This window comes from Lagopus leucura, unplaced genomic scaffold (genome assembly GCF_019238085.1).
Source record: "Lagopus leucura isolate 7727_CA_CO unplaced genomic scaffold, USGS_WTPT01 Super-Scaffold_100002, whole genome shotgun sequence".
Lineage (NCBI taxonomy): Eukaryota > Metazoa > Chordata > Aves > Galliformes > Phasianidae > Lagopus > Lagopus leucura.
Genome location: NW_024962263.1, coordinates 9,903,842 through 9,924,027, shown reverse-complemented (window position 1 = coordinate 9,924,027; position 20,186 = coordinate 9,903,842). Strand labels below are relative to the sequence as shown.

Sequence of the window (20,186 nt, the reverse complement as noted above, 5' to 3'; positions counted from 1 at the left end):
CAGGAGTGGGATGCAGGTAAGATTTCATTAGGAGAACATAGGTCTCTTAATGGGCTCTGACATATGAAAGCAATTTCCAGGAGAAACCAGTGATTCTCTTTGCTAGCACAGCTATGTGCTCACCTTCTCCAACACATTAGGTAGACAGTTAGGCTGTTTGACTGTTTGCTTTTGTTTTTCTTTGTAAGTAAATGTGTTTCCCCCCCCCCTTTTTTTTTTTTCTCTGAAATAAAGGCAAGACTTCTTCCTCAGTACTAGAAGGCACCTTTATCAGTATGGCAAATTTTTCAGCTTTACTTAAGATGCAGCAAGTGGTGTCTGTAGTGCTGCAACATAGAAGAAGCAATTGATCAAAATATAGGACACACAATGTGAGTGCAATCAGATATACTTTATTGTAAATTCCTATTACATTGTAGTAATAAAAGATTAGCATGGAAAGCAGGTTTATAGACAAGAGCAAAAAGTGGATAATTGTATTAGATGATGTACACTCCATTAAAACTGCTGAATCACTTAACGGAGATGGTCACTGTGCATTTACAACATACTGTTCTGTCCCTTGTGCCCCAGAGGACTTCTCCAGGGGATTTTGACATTGCAGAGTACACAGTGCAGTCCCCATAAGCTGTACAAAGTGTTACCATGTCTGAAGCAAAAGCTCCAAAGGGTTTGGTGTTCCTGAATCCATGGTTATTCACTGAACAGGTGAGGTGGTGTGAATCTCTGCTTTGCTCCACATACTTCAGCAAAAGGGCAACCTGCATTTCTCCCCTCCTGGGCTTACTTATTTTTAACAACTGGTCACCAGTTTTGCAGGAAGCCATATGCAGCAAGAAGGGAAGCAGAAGGTAAACTGTCTCCCCTGCTCTCTCACTAATGAGACCACACAATGACTTGGCACAGTAAAGCCACAGTGTTTTATGAGCATGAGGTTCCTTTTAACCTCTTGGGAAACACTTATCTCACCTGTGCCTTGCATATGGGATATACTTTTACCACTGTGGCTAGCAGAGAGTGGCCACAGCTGGGTATGGGACTGCAGCATGTGCATTTTTGCCTCACAAGGAAAAAGGTCCTGAGAAAGAGTTCAGGAGGGATGAGAAGTTACCACACACACACACAGCTTGCTTCCCTACCACGTGGGAGTCCACAGCTCAGAATGATTCTACAAAGCGGAGTGTGAACCACAGACTCAGAGCACTCTTCAGGCTAGAAAGACTTCAGGGGAAGATCAAGGCCTTAGGAGGCATCATTGCACCCACAGAGGAACATGCTGCAAGCAAGGCAGTAAACTGACCAGCTTGCAGAGTTTTTGAGTGTCAGGATGCATGTTTAGCCCTGTAAGCTGAGCTTCTGTCCCTCAGCCTTCCCAGGCCATGATTTCTTGGGGACTCTTGGGCACAGTTCACATGGGATGTTTGTGAGGTTTGTGGACTGGCTACTCCTCACTCCACTTTCCTTTGCCCCATCTGCCAGGTGGCAGAGCCTGGAATGCTTTGGGCAGTGAGCTCCCCAGAACATACACACACGAGAAATGGGGAGAGAAGAAGAGGCAGAAAAGAATGGAGAACATACCATATGCAAGAGATGTGACCAGAAAATGCAAGATTGGTGTGACAAACTCCGAGAAGCAGCATGAAAAGCTATGAATTTTCAATCAATCAAACAAAAGGAATAGTAAGAAGCAAAAGAGTGACTATGAATGGGTGCATAAACACATGAAAAAAAGAAAAAAAAAAACAGGAGAAAAAGCACAGTGAAGTGGCAAGTGAGAAGTGAGAGCTGGGAATATTTGGGAGATACCACACCTTAATAAGTGCTTCCAGCAAAACGTGCTCTCCATTAACTAAAATTATAACACTGTAAGATAAAGCAGTCCTGTTAGCTAGAAATACCTGTTTTTATTGCAGCCTGAACGATCTACCATAAGGTTGTGTAATTCACTCTAAGAATTTATAACACTGGGTTCTTCCTTTTTTCTTTTCAGTGAAATATCAGGCCTTAATTAAAACTAAAGTTCAGACTACTTTGGTGAATGGAGCCTTTCAGATTCCCTTGCAGCACTACTGCAAAAGACCATAAATACAAGTGAACTACAGCAATAATATGGCCTAGAATTGCCTTTGATTACGTGTATCTAATTTTGAATCATTCACCATACAGATTTCTTTTTATGCTATCCCCTGTGTCGCCATTTACTTTTCCTTACTGAATCTAGTGAAACCAAGGACGATAAAAATAACAAAAAAGCAGACTTCTACCACCGTCTCTTTTTCCTCCTCTAATGTGGTATTTTGAAACATGAGAACAAAATGAAAGGATGAAGATGGCATCTTGCCTCATGGTTTCTGAATCTGGATATTCAGCTCACCATACACGTGCCTCAAAGCATCACAATTCAGGCTTGCAATCAGCTTTCGTAACCCTGGTCGTTTTGGGATACATTTCACTTCCCAGATCAAGGTAGACATTGCTGGGATTTGCCTGTAGGGAAAAAAAAAGTAACAGTATAGTCATCAGTCACACAACACTCTCAACCTGATCAAGAACCAGAGAAACGGAAGGTGGACAGTATAACATGTCTTGATCTTTTTATGTTTCACCCATTCTCTTAAGTGTCCTACAAATTATTTCCTCCACTTCCCATTCCTCTCAGCACTAGCTCTGTCAAAACCTTTTTGAGCCCTTCCTCGAGGCTGATTCTAAATTTCCAAAATGAATCAGGTTTCCTTTGTCTCCTGCCACTTCCTCTCATGACTGCTTTCAGAATGAACTTTTTTATAGCCAACATGTATTTTTTCCACTCTGTATTTCCTTTTCACATGTGTACTGTAGGCCACATTCAGTGATTCATTAAACAGTTAAGTAACCTCTGGCTATTCCCATGAGAGCCTGGCAGAGCACTGATGAGCTGCTGAGACCCTCTGTCACAGATGTAACATTGGGAGATCCCCTCACTAAGCCACATTTCGGATGACAGCATTTTTTGGAGTCCTGCTGTTACTTTTACTCTTTTATGTTATGTGTGACTACTCATAACCCATAGCATAAACCAAACATATTCTGCACTGCTTCTGATTTTCAATTAACATGCACAGAGAGCCCTGAAAATTGATACGCATTTTCTCAATTCCTTCACTACCTTCTGTGTACAGATTCTGAAGGCTGATATTGATTGATTATGTTAGGGGGATGTCAAGATATAGCTGTGTTAAGGGAACCAAAGGAGGAGGTGGCAGAGTGAGGACTATTTTATGAAAATGAAAGTTATTTTTCTTGGCATTAAGAAGACTATGAATTGAGACAGCATCCACATCTCACATGGGTATGGTACTCTGTAAATAGCTGAATAAAGCAAGCTTAAACTTTAGTCAGCGTTGCAAACTCTCATCTGGTAGGATTTAGCTATTAGATGTTACAGTTGGTGCTATAGCTGGAAATAGTATTGTGGTAAAAATGGGAAAAGAAACAGACAGGGAAGGAATGCCCACCTGCATCTGAAGATCTAGGTTTGCAGGAAAGACTCCACAGAGGAAGGATCTCCAGAAAGAGACCCTTCCCTAGGTGGCATTCAGCCCTCAAATGGGATCTAGGAGAGGTGCAACCAGGCTTCACCCCTTCCGGTCACACAGCTGAATTGCCTTCACCTGTGCTGCCATAGCTCAGTCCTTGCCTCAGGCGATCCAGCAGTTGTTCGGCCGTGACTCAACAGTTCCCATACAGATGTCACGTCCTGTGCCAGAATCAGCATAGTCTGGCTGCCCAGGCTTAGCACAAGTTGTGACAAGACAAGAAACCTTACTAACATTAAATGAGGTAGCTGAGGATTCTCCCACCTGATTACTGTTTTAGTGTAAGTCTGTCTCTGCTAGAATAAGCCATTCTAGCTCCTTAGCAGTTAGCTTGGGTATTTCTACACGACACTGCATTACATTTTGCACACACAGTCTTAGGTACCCAGTTTCAGAAAAGCAGCAGTAGAGGAAGCTCACATTTTTAGTGTGAGCACATGCAGACTGATTCTAGTGAGTGCCTTCCTTCTTTTTATCTTTGTTCTTAATGAGAGATGTTCTGTTCCCCTCAGCTGCTTTATCAAATGCCCACTAAAATGGCAGCATCATAAAGCGATGACTTCAATTGCTGCACAAGGTTAAATGCTATTTTTATTTTGGAAGCTATGTGAATGATCTGCAAGGGATGATCTGTACAGAGAGTGATGAAGATATTATACCAGACTCCCGTGCAGCAAGGTTCGGTCTACTTTCATGTGCACATGGGGGACAGATTCTCTGAGGATGAAGGTTCTCAGACCACTTCTTCACAGTGCCCCAGTGAGAAGACACAGTGCTATCATCTCTGATTTATACTGCTATTATCTCTGCATATATATGTACATATATTTGCAGGAAGACAACAGCTGTGTTGGGAAACCAGACCCACTTTTTCCTGTTTCTCCACTGTCCGACTAATAAAACAACTTACTTCCCTCTACAAATGCTAATGCTAGCCGAGCTCTGATATGTAGAAACAACCTAAGTGACTTACAAGCTAGTGTGAATGTGTGCTTGGCTAAAATCCTTTTAATAATATCCATCAATGTCTGGTTAATTTTCATCTGTTGTGCAACGACTATGCCCCATGTAGGCACTGCTGCTGCCAAAGGCTTTTCCATAAGTAATGTTCTTCATCTGCCTTCAGCTAATAGCAAAATATGACTCGTGAACAACGAAGGGAGAAGCCCCCATCCGACTTCATACTTATAATAATGTTGTATTAACTGGATCACACGTATCAGTTTTGTGGAGTGACCAATATGATATAAAAAAGCTATGTTAAAAATATCTTGAGGTCAAAAGTCTCATCCCCACAAACAATTGCTAAAGGCAAGTCCCATTTGTGACAGTTGCTGATGGATATGGAAAAAGTGGAAGGAGAGGGAAGGCCCAGAAAAGGTTTAATTCCCTTAGCAAGTGTAGTAAAGCCACCCCAATCCGATTTTCCTGAGAGAGAATTCAGTGATGAATGGTTCTGTGTAATATGCTGAGCCATCACACACAGGAGCCATTTATCACTCTGAATGCATGGAGGCAAATGTGATTATTATTTAAATAAACTACAACTGCTCCCTGCTCCGTCCTCTGTGTGTATAACCTGCAGCCTTCATTCATCTAAGAGAAGTTAAATCACAGATTTTAAAATGACTAAGCTGATCCATTTCCATTTTTAAATGATGCCAAGGGCACTACTGCAAAGGGGAAAACATGGTGACTTCAGGGAAAATGACGTCTGTTCTGTGAGTCATGCTTCTCCCTAACTCCTGTGCCTTTGATGTACCTGACAACAACTTCTGCATCCTTGAAGGTGAGAACAGCCCACTGCACTCTCTTGGAACACAAAGGATGCAGAATGACAGGGGGGCTGGAACAGCTGTGCAGCAAGGAGGGCTACTGCTGCAACTTGTGTAACTCCTGTGGACTGTGCTGAGTCATGTTCAGCAGCATCTGTGACATACCACGTGCACAAAGCAAGCACAGTAGGATGCCCTTTCACAGCCATTTTTCTGTCCAGCTCCACTCTAGAGACTGGTTTTGATCTCTTTATCCCTGGCCCAGGTGCCATCAGGCTCAGACCTCCCCTACTGGCTGCAGATAATACTGACAAATTACGCAGCTGCTGAAGCACAGGCAATTTTTCAAACTCCTTTTGCACAGACCTGGAGATGATCGGCACAGGTAATGATAGATAGCATCACTTAGGTTGTCCAAGAATAAGCAATGACTGCAAAATATTCCAAGGATCCCAGTTATATATCCTGGAACCTGGTTAATGACAATCTTATAACACTGAACTCAAATGGAAAGAGGGTTCAGAAAAGTACTTGCTCATGTAGAAGGACTCCCATGTCAGTGTGAAGCACAACTGTGTATAATGAAAGCCACTGAAGCCTCTCCTTTTCCACAGCTGAGGAAGAATTGCTTGTGTACCCACCACAGCTATCTCAGCAGGCTCTACTGCAAACAGCACACATTTTGTGTCTTGACATTAAGTTTGTAAAGATCATCTGAGATATCTGAACATCTTCTATAAGCATGACTAACATGAGTGAAGAAAAGCCCTTTTTGAAGAGCACCACTGGAGTTGATTTGCACACACCGAGTGAGGGGCAGTAAATACCTCATGTGTCTGATAAATCTGTCTTCCAGTAATAGCGACTTGTAGGTGCTATTGTCAAGCACTAAGAATTCTGTAATGCAGTGAAAGAGTAAACTTTATCTGCATTAGCAGCTACCTCCAGCCACAACACAGTTCTCCAACACTGGTGCTGAACAGATGAAATGTAATCACAGTCCCCCTTTGCACAAAGGACAACGTAACTCCTGACTTACAGGTTGAGACCTACAGCTCCCCTATGTACTGATTTTTAAAGTAAAGAGAGTGTCTGAATTACTCAGCACTGCATTAGTTAGGAGTCTCTTGTGAGCTGCCTCCCATGAGCAAGAAGGAGGCCATTGTGTTTGCTTCCATACCTGAACTCCTTTTTCATTGTCCTCAGCACACCAGGGCCCTCAAGGCGGAGTGTGACGTTCTCCAGGGTTTGTTTCAGAGGGTTGGTGAACTCCACAACCACAGACATTTCTCTATCAACGACCATCTCGCCTTTAGTCTGCAGAACAAAGTAAGGATGAAGCTTTGCAAGCTCATAACAGTAAAATGCCCCACAGTGAAATCTGTAGGGTTAAATACACAGTACCTGTAAGGAAAGAGAGAGGGGGGAAATGGAGCATGTAGCAAAAGAACACAAAGCAGAGAGAGTCTAGCCAGAGGAAATCAGTTCGATGGGCCCATAGACTCTACCATTACAGATTTTTCTACCCATTTTTTTTTCTACCCATGATGGATCAACAGGTAGAAATTCCTCATTTCTATAGGAAAAGTAGAAATCTGCTTGCACTGTCCTGGACCTGAGGTCCAAGTGGGGGAGAAACTGGATAAACACAGGCATTCTCCCTTATTCTACCCTCTCCCCAGGATCCCTGCCAGCCCTGACGTGCATGGCTCCAGCAGGATTTTCATTTTACAACTGGTAGATGCTAGCGGGTCCACAAAAGATTTGAAAGGGCTTTGAGAAAGGTAGCTAAGAAAAAGAAGTAACTTCTAAGTAAAACTAAAATGCTATGATGGAGTCTGCGGTCCTCCTGCAAATAGTTAAGGAGTCTGGCAGTTATAAAAAGTTGGAAAGACTCTGGTCTAAGGGATCACTCCATGACAAATACCAATATATTGACTGGGATAACAGATGAGACGCTTACAGCTAAGTGCTTGATTAGCATTTAGCCACCTGAATTGTAAAAAAAAGTGGCATATTCAGAAGCTCTAGCCCAATTAAGGGACTTATGTCCTCCTTATTTCAATTGCCCATTTAGATGTTTGAAGATCATTGATACATGAGGGAATTAAACATTGTCCTGAATTCCCACACATGTAACTGAGACTGTGACCTGTATTTGCCAAGATTACTTCTGTAATCTGGTGTCAAGCTAAATTAGAATAAAATGTAATTTCCTCTACTGTTAGCTCTGACAGTCTCCTTAGACAACCAGAGAAAGATCAAAGGTGTATCCAAAGATGTGAAAAGAAAGAAGCTTTTCATTCTTCTCCTTTACTTTCCCATTAAGAGCTCCAGTTTGACAAACATGTTCAATGAAGAAATCTGACGAAAACGAGGGAGATAGCTTCCTCAGGTTTCTTAAAAAAGCAATACAGCAAATTTTCCTAAAAAATACATACGTATACATGCACATACAAGCATACTTTAAAAAAAATTCAGCTGTTAAATTTTCTTCTTGTATTTACATATTAAAAAGAAGTAGAGAGGAGACAAACTCAGTTTTACTAAAAGATGTGGTTATTGGGCAACAGCAAATCCCATATACTAATCATCCTTTGTTCATAAGAGCAGGGAGGATAAATGTTTTGAAGCTGAAACAGAGGATCCTGTGTAAGATGTTCTGTTCAAATATTGAATTGAAAGAGCTCTACTTTTTAGATAAACACTACTTCAAATATCTATTTTGTCTATCTTGTCTCTGGAATACTCAATTTAAAAAAAATTCAGTTTGAAAATAGTAATATTCTTATCAGACCATTTCTGAAACAGTCTTTGCAATACAGCATAGAGCCCATGTCCTATCAGTCACTACACTTCTAGTTTCAGATGTACCATGCCTCCAACTGCAGAAATGTTTAAAACCCTACTGACAGTACCCTCACAGAACAGCAGCAAAGCACTACTTTGGAAGTACCATTCCAAAGGCAGACCGACCACCCATCCATGTTTGGAAGAAGCTTCCATAAAAAGTGAAGAAACTTTCCAAGCAAATTCACCTTAGCAATAGCATTATTCTGTTTTTCAGCAAGAGGTCTCTGTATCACACTGCTTTAAATAGAATACTTTTGAAGTACTTGAAGACTTGAGTGACTTGAGCAAATAATCTCTCTTTCACCCTTTGAGCTTCTCCTGCTTTCTCACATCTTTTCCTCTCCTTCCTCCGCTGAGATCACTCTAGCTGTCTTCTACAGCTAATGCAGACTTGAGTGTAGGCTGCTCAGTGCAATATGTAACAGATATATACATTCTCATACACTCCAAGGGGTAGCTGTTTATAAGGTTCATGTTAGACCAGAGGTTTAACATGCACACATGCACAGCTCACTATCCCAGAAGTCAACAAACAGCCCACACACAATGATGATCACTTATCTCCTTCACAGTCCTGAGATACCTTGATTTTCAGGGTGGGAATTTCCAGGACCATTGCCTTCTGCATAGCCAGAACCTTCCCTGTTTCATTGATCCGTGCTGTCACAAAGAAGTGAAAAGAGGCCTGGTCCAGCAGGTCACTGAGATACTCGGCTGATGTGATCATAACATCGAAAGCACTAGCTGAGGGGAGAAACAGAAAAGAAAAAATGCATCTGAACTCTCTCATCATGTTCAATGGTTACATGAATACCTTGGAGAAAGGTAACCCAGCACCAAAGAATGACTTTCTCCTATTGCCCGAACTACCTTTCTTCCTTCACATCATTATTTGCTCTCATGTTCTGTTCTCTTTGCATTTAAGTTGTGAGCTCCTTGAGGTAATGCCTGGGTCTGTGCATAGCTTCTGCCCCTGCCTGTCACCGCAGGCCCAGGACACTATTGAAGGTTCCCAGACACTATCACAAAATAAGTGAGAAGCAACATTGGCAGTAAGTAGCTGGTGGACACAAAGGTTAAAACAAGTCCTGAGTGCTGCCCTTGTAAATCTTTGCTTTTCCCCTTTATTCCCAAGCTTTCTCTGCTTCTCTTCCTTGCAGAGAGATGCCACCAAGGAAGCCACCAGAGCAGATGTTTAGGTGTTTGCAGGCTACCTGGGAGACTGCCTGCTCCCCAGGACATGTCTGGGTATCTGCCTTTGTCCTGTAATGGGCTTGCATGCAACATTTAGCAAATGACTCCTCCTGTCTCCAGCATGCCCTCCAGAGAGCCTTCATGTGCTTCCTGACAATAATTATCGGAAGGAACAAGTCCCCCTGGGCTAGATGGTTGAGATGCAGGGAATCATTAATGTAACCATATTGAACTGCAATTCCCAGACCAACAGTGGTGTGAGAATGTGATGTAGACAGGCAGATCTGCTAACTGACCAAGCAGAATATATAGATCTGGAGATCTTGCCTTTAAAAAAGTTCAGTATAACCCAAGTAAACAGAGCAAGATCTCCCATCTGCTAACTATAATTATTATTGTTATCCGTCATTTGTATCACATTTGTGACATGGTACACTGAGATAATTGAACTCAATTGGTTAAACGCATTCACCCCTTTTCACACTTGTGATCTGCTCATATCAAAACCAGGTTCCTGATTTGGTTTCAGAGTAATTTCCTCGGTAACCACCTGAGCTGGATTTACCAGGCCAGCTTCAAATTTACTTGATGTTCTCCTCAGCTCCGTCTCACTTTGCATCTCTTTTAAAAGAAATTCCCATAATGCCCCAAATTGTAAATTATAAATGAGGCAAGGTATTTCTCATCCGTGCAAGGTAAACAAATAAGTAAACAAATAAATAAATTAGTTACAATCTCAGTAGAATTTGCTTTATAGTGGAAGGAGAGAAGAATTTTTCTGTTTAAATTTAATCACTTCAGGGAAAAGAAAGAATAATAGACTTCCATTTCCTTAGCACTGGCTGTGCTGGTAAGTTGCCAGTACCACTTTCAGCACCCGGGAAAGCCAAGGGAGACACAAAATCAAGCTGCCTTACAGCCTTTCAAAAAAAAAAAAAATAAAAAAAAAAAAAAAAAAAAAAAAAAAAAAAAAAAAAAAAAGAAAAAGGAAGAAGAAAACTAAATATAACTGAATACAGAGCACCTTTGAAGGCTCTGAAAGGTTTAAGCTATTCAAATCCTCAAAGATGTTTTCAACCCACACAATTCCTTTAATCATTACCCTGAAAATCATGCATTCATTCACTTCCTGTTTGAATACTTAGTTTGCTTCATTCCTTTAATATCACAGTCTGGAAGAATGCTTTTGACACTTCTTTATTATACTGTAGTGTTTTATTACCTCCAGATACGTATACACTTACTGGCATGAATGAAGCCTACAAATTATGCTTGAGGGCCTCAGGAGGTATCCCTTTACCACACACCTCTGACAGACTGTGCTCACAAAGCTGCAAACGATTGTGCTGCCTCCCTTCACACTGCCCATCTGCTCAGACATGATTCCTGCCTGCATGTGTACTCTTTCCCAAGGAAAAGGCAAAAGGCTTTATGTTCAGGTTTTATGTAGTACCTTCAGAGAAGACATAACTTGTGAGAGTTATGGGGGTTTTGGTTTTTTTTTTTTGACCTGCTGTTGGACAAAGAGCTCTACGAGCTGGTGACTGTAGTTAAATGGTGAGCTAATTTCCATGTTGAAAAGTGGTAATACCTTAAAACATGTTGCCTTGGCCAGAGGCAGCAGTAAGGACACACACTTTTTGTATACACATAAAATAAAATGAAAATGCATGTTCCATTCTCTTAGGTGCCTTTCTCCAGTCTGTGCTCACTCACCAGCGGTCAATTTAGAGCTTACAAGGCAGTTTCAAGAAGCTTTTCAGAAACAATTTACTTAGAAAAAATGAACAATGAAGCTTAGTGATGCTTAAAACATTACCTATTCATTTCACTTCTTGAGCAGAGGAGATAGACGAACCTCAAAAAACACTAGAGAAGCCATATTTGGGGTGATAATAACTTATATATACCTTTAGTGCAAGAGAACTTAACTTCACTGTAAGTCCTGAAAGCAAGCACGAAGCACAGGCAAGAAGTATAATCGATATTTACAGATCTCCTATGATATGGCTGAATTCCCTGTTAGAGAAGTGGTGTGGAATTTAGACTAAGCAGTTGAAATTGATCTTTTTACCGTGCTTACCCAAATCTCCAGAAGTTTTGCAGTATTTCAGATCAAATATTTAATAACTGATGCATTGAAATTTCAAACCTCACACTGTGTTTTGATGGGTTCTGATGAACAGAACATCAGAACAATTCAGTGCAACCCAGGCAGTCCATATCCAAAGTCCTTGCAAATGATTTGGAGGAGTTAGAAAACAGCTGTCAGAGCTCTGTTATAGCCTGGAGGTGGAATTTTCAATAACTTTCACAATGCAGATCCTTGTAAATGGACACCTAGTTTATGGAGATTAATCAGCTCCAAATCAAAATATGCAGTTTTAGTAAATATTAATAGTAAATAAATAAAGTGAGGAAGAAAGCATAAGGGTTGCTTCAAGACACAGTAGGAACTGTGATTCTGCAGAGGTTTCTCATTGAAATGAAACCTGGCCTCTTTGAGAAGACTCACAGTGCCTCTTGAACTGGGACAAGACAGAGAAGACAGGTGAGAATGCTCAGATGTCAACCAGAATTGCTGTGATCAAGCATCAGATCCATCCTCTGGGCTTACAACATCCTGCCACTCCCACTGTACTCAGCAGAGATTGCTTTTGCCTAGTAGCAGCATCAAGAAGGCAAAATCATTGTTCCTTACTGTCTCAGTAGGGAACTCAAGAAGAGTCTAAGACTCAGACTTAGCTTGCTTCAGAGCATGTTTTCATTACTTTTCCTGATCTGGACTCACTGAACTAAGCACACAGGCCTGTCAGAAAAACAAGTGATTGGCAGACACTTGCTGCTGGAGAAACCAGGGCTATGCAACCAGCTTGCTCCATAGCACCGGAGAATGGCAGATCCTCAGCACTTCCTGACTGCTTTCCAAATGGGGCTGCTGTGGCTGAAAGGACATAGGCCAGTTAAGACCAAAATAAAAAAAAAGAGAACATCCCTCTTCCCTACTTTGGGAAGTGCGAATTCCTGCCCTCAGCAGTGTGAGCTAGGACGCTCAGAACAATTTTTCTCATGAACAGGTGGACGAATGATCTCCCCACCACAGTCCAGAAAGCACTGGGAAAAGCAAACACTACACAAGGAAGATAAGTCACCTTCAGAGTGCATCCCCAGCTGACAAAGTGCCCCTGCTGCATAGTAGCATAGTCTAGCTATAGGTGCACTTTTTAGATCACTTTAAATACACAAAGCCTGAAACACTCAATCCTCCAAAGCCAGATTTGTACTTGGAATCAATCAGTCATGCAGCCCAGTGTAGGAGAGCATTATGCAGGGAGCAACAGCCTGAAGAAAACTGCCTCAGCTCTAAATGATCGTGGAATCGGGGCTTCTTGATACCCAGTAGAGTATCTTAGTTTTAGCTACTAGAATTGGCTCTCTCCATGGTTAGAGATGTTGATGACAGTTAATGACACAAAGAAATAAGGTTAGTAGGTTTGAAAACAACCACGCGACTCTTACACGAAAGAGGATCCAGTTTTGCACTGAAAGAATGCTTCTTGAATTCACTCTTTGTGACACCAGTATAAAACACTATGTTGCCTGAAAGGTATGTAGTAGCAGTGTAGGAGTTGCGGCTCTTGTTCCTGAATATTATAGTGACTTTAAAGTCACTGCCAAGAACTGCCTTTTGCACTTGGAGATCCATCTCAACATCCTTTTGTGGCTGATATGTGCTCGGTTGTGTAGTTTGCTTTTTAACACCATACATTACAGCTGTCTCCAAAGCCAGTCTTTCTTCTGCTGAGCCTAAAAATAAAAGAAAATCAAATTAATAAGAGAATCAGGAATACTGCATTAGCCCACTCACAGAAGTGCGTGTTTCACAATTCGTGGCACTTGAAATTAATGGATGAGAACTGTGAACTTTCATGTGGCTAAGTTAATATTAAATCTTTACAACTTCCATTTGAGATGGTCTTGAAGACTGAAGCTATACCCAAAAAATTAATATAGCTTAGTTAATAGTAATGAAGCTACACTGATTTACTCTTTGCAAACGTGTGTCCTTCTCAGGCCTGGATAAGAAATGCCTAAACAACTGTATAGAAACCTTTGAATTGCTTTGTATGCTTCAAGTTATTTCATGATGGCTCTTTGTTTCGACCACAGCTTACTCAGTATGAAGCATTTCTAGTAGCAAACAGTTTGTGTTCCTATCAAGACATCTGCAAGGCTGGTGGAGCTAGATATGAGAGAGTTCCAGAGGGCATGTTGGCAGCTTTCCATGTAGTGGAAAAAGTGCCAGAAGTCTGTAAGTTCACAGTTCAAGATCTGATTCAGGCAAACCTATGTTGGCATGGTCCCATTCTTTTTCAGGTTACCTTCTTGGAATTTGTAGTTCTCAGTAATGTCTACCATATCATCACTTCCAACTCCCTTGGTCACAATCAGCTTCCCAATATGGGTTGTGTCAATTTTTTCTATCACTTGGGATCCATTTTTTCCCATTCTTGAGTAAATAACATCACTATTCACCTATAAAATCAAATGAGAAAGGATTGAGATATATGGAAGTAAAGAGAGCAAAGGAAGCCATTGTAAGTCCTCTCAAAACAATCACATAATAGAATCACAGAATCAGAGAATGTCTTGAGTTGGAAGGGGCCCACAAGGATCATCAAGTCCAGCTCCTGGCTCCATACTCCTGGCTCCTCATAGGACCATCCAACATTCAAATCCAACGAGGCTGCCACGAGGTCTCTCCTCAGCCTCCTCTGCTCTGGACTGAACAAACCAAGGCACCTTAGCCGCTCTTCATACACCTTTTCCTCCAGACCCTTCACCATCTTTGAATGCTCTCTAACAGTTTGATGCCCTCCTTATGTTGTGGTACTCAGATCTGTCCCAAGTGCTAGAGGTGTGAAAGCATAGTATGGAGCACAGCAGGACAACCCCTTCCTTTGCCCAGTGGCAGTGCTGGGCCAGATGCACCCCAGGGATGATTGGCCCTTTGGGCTGCCAGGGCACACTGCTGGCTCACATTTGGTTTGCTGTCAATCAGAACCCCCAGATCTCTTTCTGTGGGGCTACTCTCCCTGCACTGATTTGAAGTCCTACTATTTACACTGAAATACCATGTTTAAAATTAGACATACTCTACAATAATTACTAGATGCATTTTACTATATGCAACCCCAGAACATCAGTCAGAGTAAACCTGAGTAAGCTACAGAAATATCATTTAGACTTGGGGAGCAGGATTACACATTCCTCACATCAAAAGATTTATTCCAGAGGAGAGTGTTTTATAGATAAAATATACTTATTCTCTTCTGTGCTAAGCTATATACAACTCAATTTGAGCAAGACTTGCTCTACAGCTGCTGCAGTCCTGGGCACAACTCTGGTGGGGTAAGAGGTTAAAACACTGGGCCAGGTTCCCTAGTTCCTCATGGAGATGCAACCTTCTCAGATCTGTCAGTCAGATTGCCCATGTGAGCACTCCCTGACCCAAAGCAGCCCAAAGGAACATGATGTCTTTAAAATCACAACATTAATTTTGACTGAAATAAGCAATGAAGCCTTAACATAACCAGATTTGCTGGCTACCTGAGAAGGAGGTCACAGCTAACAAGAATGAGTAGCTAGAGCTGGTGACCCATTTGACAGCATAGCTGGAATCTGGATGACCACACACTGAAATTTGATCTGAACAACTTTTTCTGCTTTCCATATTGGTGAGCTGAGATGAGAGAAATCCATATCACCTATTAGAGCCATATCACACCTACAGGCTTGCATGCCAGAATATAACAATGAGATTAGTCTTTGATGCAGTGAGTATGCCAAATAACTTCTTAATCTACAAACTGCAGTGGAGCCCTTTCTTCTGTCTCAGCTACTGTCCCACAGATAACGCTCAATGGACAAAAATTTTTCAGGAACATACCTCAGCATAGACAAAAGGAGCATCAAATTGGAAGCAAACATGACCATGCTTAATGGCTTGAACTGATGCTGGGCCACACCTGTACATACCTGTGGGGAAAAGAGGAGAGAAATACAAACAATCCTTGGGTTTGGTGAAGCTTTTCAGTAGCTTACCAGGACTCCTAAGTGAGAACTTCAAAGCTTCATTTCTGTGCTGTCCCCCCCAAAAACAAAGACTCAAGCATGAAACTACCTAATGACTTGGTAACTTAATGGTATCGTGAAACCCACTGAATGTCTCAACTGGTTGAAAATGCAGTTAAGGTTGGTTTTGGTTAAAGCATATGGTAGTTTCGGGAGAGATCAGCTAAACTGAGAAAGATATCACTGCAAATCTGCTGAAAAATGTCTTTCAAGAATTGCAAAATTAAAGACTGGGAAGAAACAGCAGTGACTTTTCACATTTTCTCTCCTGCCTGCAGCTCAGGCAGTTTAACAAGGGCTGTAGTGAATGGCTGATACATAATGAAAGGGAATTCATTTGATCAGGCTCCTGTACAGGTTCTTCAAAAATTTGGAAGCCATCCTTTGGCAGTGGAACTACATTTCTCATAAGACCAACTTCATGCAGGATTTTGTGCACATATGCCATGAGCGGTGTTAAAACAAGGACTTATTTTGGAGCTCAGAACAACTCAGGAGAAGGCCCTGAGCACAAATGAGTGTGGTTATCTGCTGTAGGGGGTTTTCACAGTCCAAGTGCTGACACTGGCTTAGCTACAGTCTATTCATTTATCACAAAAAAAAAAACAACAACCCTCAAGCACTGCAAAGAGAGCTAAGGAAGACTTCAAGCAGTATTACCATCACTGGTCTCTTGGGGTGTACCATCAACAGCCTGCCATCCTCCAAAACCAACAGGAAGATCGGGTCTGGTCATCCAAGCTTCATTCCAGCAATGATAGTTCCTTAGAAAGAAGATGAGATCAGAATACTAAATTCTTGGAAAGAAGCAGAAATACCACAATAAATCTGTGACTTGTCATTACTCCAATAACAACACCTGTCAATTCAGGGTGAAAATGTCTGCTCTTTTTAAAGAATAGATTTTAAGTCTATTGGTTTGATGACTATTAGTTAACATCTGAAGGCCACAGTCTGTCATTATAGATCTCTGCCTGCAAGTTGAAGAAGATTTTATTCTTCTACTGTGTGCTGAATGCAAATATAACTGAGAAAAGATTCCAGTGCTTGTAGACTGTTGGGGTATATGGAGAGTTACCCACATTACAATCTCTTTCCAGTCTGATGTCCTTAAAAATGGACCTCAAGGTGGCTACAATCCTTTCCATCAGTGGAAGACATCTCCAATTTAATATGCCTACAAATGCAAGCTTTGAATCTTCTTCAAGCCACTGAAACTTGGTATGCTTTGTAACTAGTAAAATTGAAGCTTTGGTACCTCTATTTCAGGATCAATTCAAGAATATAGTGTGTAGCTTTGTTTTCATGGCTGAAAAAATTATGCTCAGCTGGTTTCCATGTTGGTTGAGAAAAAGACAGGCTTTGTAAGACTATCTTTATTGGGAATTTCTTGTCTCTCAGACCAGTGAGGGAGGTTACACTACAAGAAGGTACAACTTTCCATGAAATCCACTAATGACCATTCCTAGAACAGGTGATGCCTTAGGGATAGGACAGTATCACTGGAAGATGAAATTATCAGAAAGATTATGTGCTTAGGCTTGAAATGCCTTTATTTAGTTGGATGTGCAGCAAAAAGAGATAGGTTGCTCTAAAAGTAATGCCTCCTGTTTATTTCCATGGAAACTACAACAGATACAATGAGCACAATCACACTATTTAGTAGAACGAATTCTCAGCTACAAACCACTATTTTTCAACACAGTCATCACCACTAGATGATCATTTTCACCACTGATGAACAAGAGCTCTTCATTTTGTGGTGTGAGTTGTGCATTGCCATCCAGAATGTGCCTTGTCTTTCACTGTTGCCCCTGCAGAAACACACCACCCACTACCTCACTGTGCTCACGTCCACTGTTTGGTATCTATAAACATTCAGCAAGCATTGATGAATGTCAATGGGTGCATTCTTTTTTTACTTTTTTTTTTGCATGGAGGAATTCAATTCCAAATCTTCTCTTCCTATCCATTTCCACGTCAGACATCAATTTGTCAGACTACTACTCTGCTGCCATCTGTCACACGGCAGCAAAATATAATGCAATATTGCGGAATAGGTCCAACCTCTACTGTCACATCACTGACATCTACGTCTGATGTCAGGGGCCAACATAATAAAATAGGAGGCATTACTTTCGGGGCAGGCCTCATACTACAGCATCATCCCAATGTGGACTGGAAGTTTCAAACGAGTAGGCAAGATGGATCTTGTGACTTTATTCCTGCAGTCTTACCTGTGCCCCAGGGAGAGCACAAGCAAAGAAGAAAGGCCATGTAGGATGGGAGTTGTACATAAAGACAGCAAAGCATTTGAATTTCATTACTGAAAGAAAAAGAAAAAAAAAAGAGAAAGAAAGAGTAGAGAAGAGGCAGTTTTGCTTTCAAATTATACATATCCTACAGCAGAAATGAATAAAATTACATCAGCGTAGCTGCTGATATAGCCCTTAGCACACACAGTGATATTAGCAACAGGAATGGGGACTGTTAATCTCTGACCATTTCATTAATAATAGGTGAAAACCAGCCACATAGCAGAGTCGGAAGGATCTGAGGCTTGTCTAACAAGACGTTTCAAAGTGGAAATGAAAGCTTGGATCAGGGTAAAACTTGTCAGGAGTGTTAATGAAGCACCACTACAGAAAAAGGAATTATTCAAGGAAAATGACGCACACTCAGAGAATTTTTGATGCTGCTGAGAGTAGTCAATGCTGAATCATGCTAACAGAGCTCACCTGAGGGCTACCTGAGGATGGGGGAGCACTTTACGGCAGGTGGGCTTTTGAAAGCTGAGAGAGACAATACCTACCCTGAAAGTCCACTTTGAATCAAACTCAGATGTGTCATTGACTTTGTGTTCCGAAAAAGAATAATCTGAAAAGCAGGCAGGAGGGAAAGATGATAAAATCAAAGAAGGGATAACAACGGGGAAATGGCAGCTCTGCTTCGAATCCGTAATTAGATAATGCGGCATCTTATTTTTCTCTGTTCACTCCAGGAGACAGGACTTTTCTCACTGTTTTTTATTTGTGTAGTGTTGAGCACATCAGGACAGCAACTTCTCTAGGTCTGCTGCCACACAAATAACAAATGCACATCAAGACATTGAATGTGAATGAAAAGAAATATGTTGTTTGTAAGGCACACGAGTGTCAAGGAAAGGAGGATGAGGGGAACGTTTCCCTCTCCAAAATGCAGCAGAAAATTTGCTCTAGAAGAAGTGAGCACAACTGAGGAGCTGGCTCTGCAGCCACAATTTCTTAAATTGAATCTGTACTTCTTGTATTCTACAGCAAGCCTGAGACATTACAGAAAGCAAGAATGGCTACACAGATCAATGTAGTGACCATTAAATATTTACAGAGATAATTACGAATAGACTAAACAAAGCAATGGGGAAATTAATAAAAGATGACCAGGTAGATATTATGCCTGGAAGACAATTTAAGAAGGGTACTTGGTATTGCTTGTGAGGCAGGCACATGCCGAAAACAGTTGCTGCTCTTCCATTAGCAAATAATCCTGGGCATGAAGTTTGAGAGAGACACTGATAACACGGAGAGAAAAGTGAGCAGGAAGTGAATGGGTGAGCAGAGGTCTTGGAAGGGCTCAATTCACAGAACACGGGTGAACCCACATGGGTATGGGTGACTCCAAGCAAGTCCTGCTGAGGCACTGACACCATTCTGCTTGGACTTCACAGTAGGAGTAGTCTTGATTCCCATCCAAGAGCAGTATTCTTTAAGTGTCTTTATATCATCATTAAGAAAGACAAGGAGAACAAAGTAAGGGGACACAAGCAGTACTGATGGGTCCCAAATCTGGCCAGTTTTATAAAAATAACTTTTTGCGAAGTCTGTGTAATTTTGTCTACGTGTTTTGTTGTTGTTGCTGTTTCCTATCTCAAGGGGGAAAAAGCTCTTTAATAAAAATAAATGTCAGATAGCATTCACAAGGAGCCACGCACTCAGAGATTGATTGGACTAAAAATCCAGGCTGCAAGTATTCCTGAAGTCTGAGGGTATTTAAAACCTGAAAACAGATCAGCTTCAGCAGTACGAGGCAATAGAAATGATATATTAACAAAGAAAAATAGCTTTGTTACCACTTTGCAAGAGATTATAAATAAAAGTGAGAAATACATTTAAAAAATCATTATAAGTACCTTGAGCTTGTCCTCTTAAAGCAAATAAAACAAAACAAAAAACAGAAAGTAACAAAAGACTTCAAAAAATAAAATCAAGGTTAAGACACAAGCCATATAAAGTCTGCATGTGGGCTACCACGGAGTGTTACAAAGTAATGAAGAGAAAGGACACAGAGGAGAAATAAAAAAGCTATGGAACATATATTAACTTATGCCCAAAGGGTGATGTGCACCATGTACTAATAAATGCATCAGGAGGATAAAAGGGATGAACAAGGCAGTTCAAAAAGTAATCAAGCCAAAGAAAAGCAGGAGGGCAGGAGGAAATGCTGTTGTGAAGTTGAGTATGGATTTCAATAGAGCAAGGATGACTTCAGATGATCTGTCTCTGCCCTAAAAGAATGGAAAAATATGGAACTGATTTCAGAAGCCATGGGAAACAGTTGGGAAAGGAGAAGATAGGAAAGTACAAGGAAATGTCAAAACTGAGTGAGAGTTGATTCA

The 20,186-nt window shown here is 41.2% G+C and overlaps 1 protein-coding gene across 3 annotated transcripts in view; it reads right to left on the bottom strand.

The window, feature by feature from the left end:
- Positions 1-372: 372 nt before the first annotated feature.
- Positions 373-20,186, bottom strand: part of F13A1 (coagulation factor XIII A chain) — a 131,717-nt gene continuing 111,903 nt past the window's right edge. For all 3 annotated transcript variants that reach the window (XM_042870183.1, XM_042870185.1, XM_042870184.1), the window contains 7 exons: positions 16,193-16,296; positions 15,348-15,436; positions 13,780-13,933; positions 12,917-13,204; positions 8,787-8,947; positions 6,531-6,667; positions 373-2,487 (listed from right to left, as the gene is read on the bottom strand). In XM_042870183.1, the coding sequence (XP_042726117.1) occupies positions 2,343-2,487; positions 6,531-6,667; positions 8,787-8,947; positions 12,917-13,204; positions 13,780-13,933; positions 15,348-15,436; positions 16,193-16,296 (1,078 nt within the window). In that variant the 3' untranslated portion in view covers positions 373-2,342. The remainder of the gene's footprint in view (positions 2,488-6,530; positions 6,668-8,786; positions 8,948-12,916; positions 13,205-13,779; positions 13,934-15,347; positions 15,437-16,192; positions 16,297-20,186) is intronic.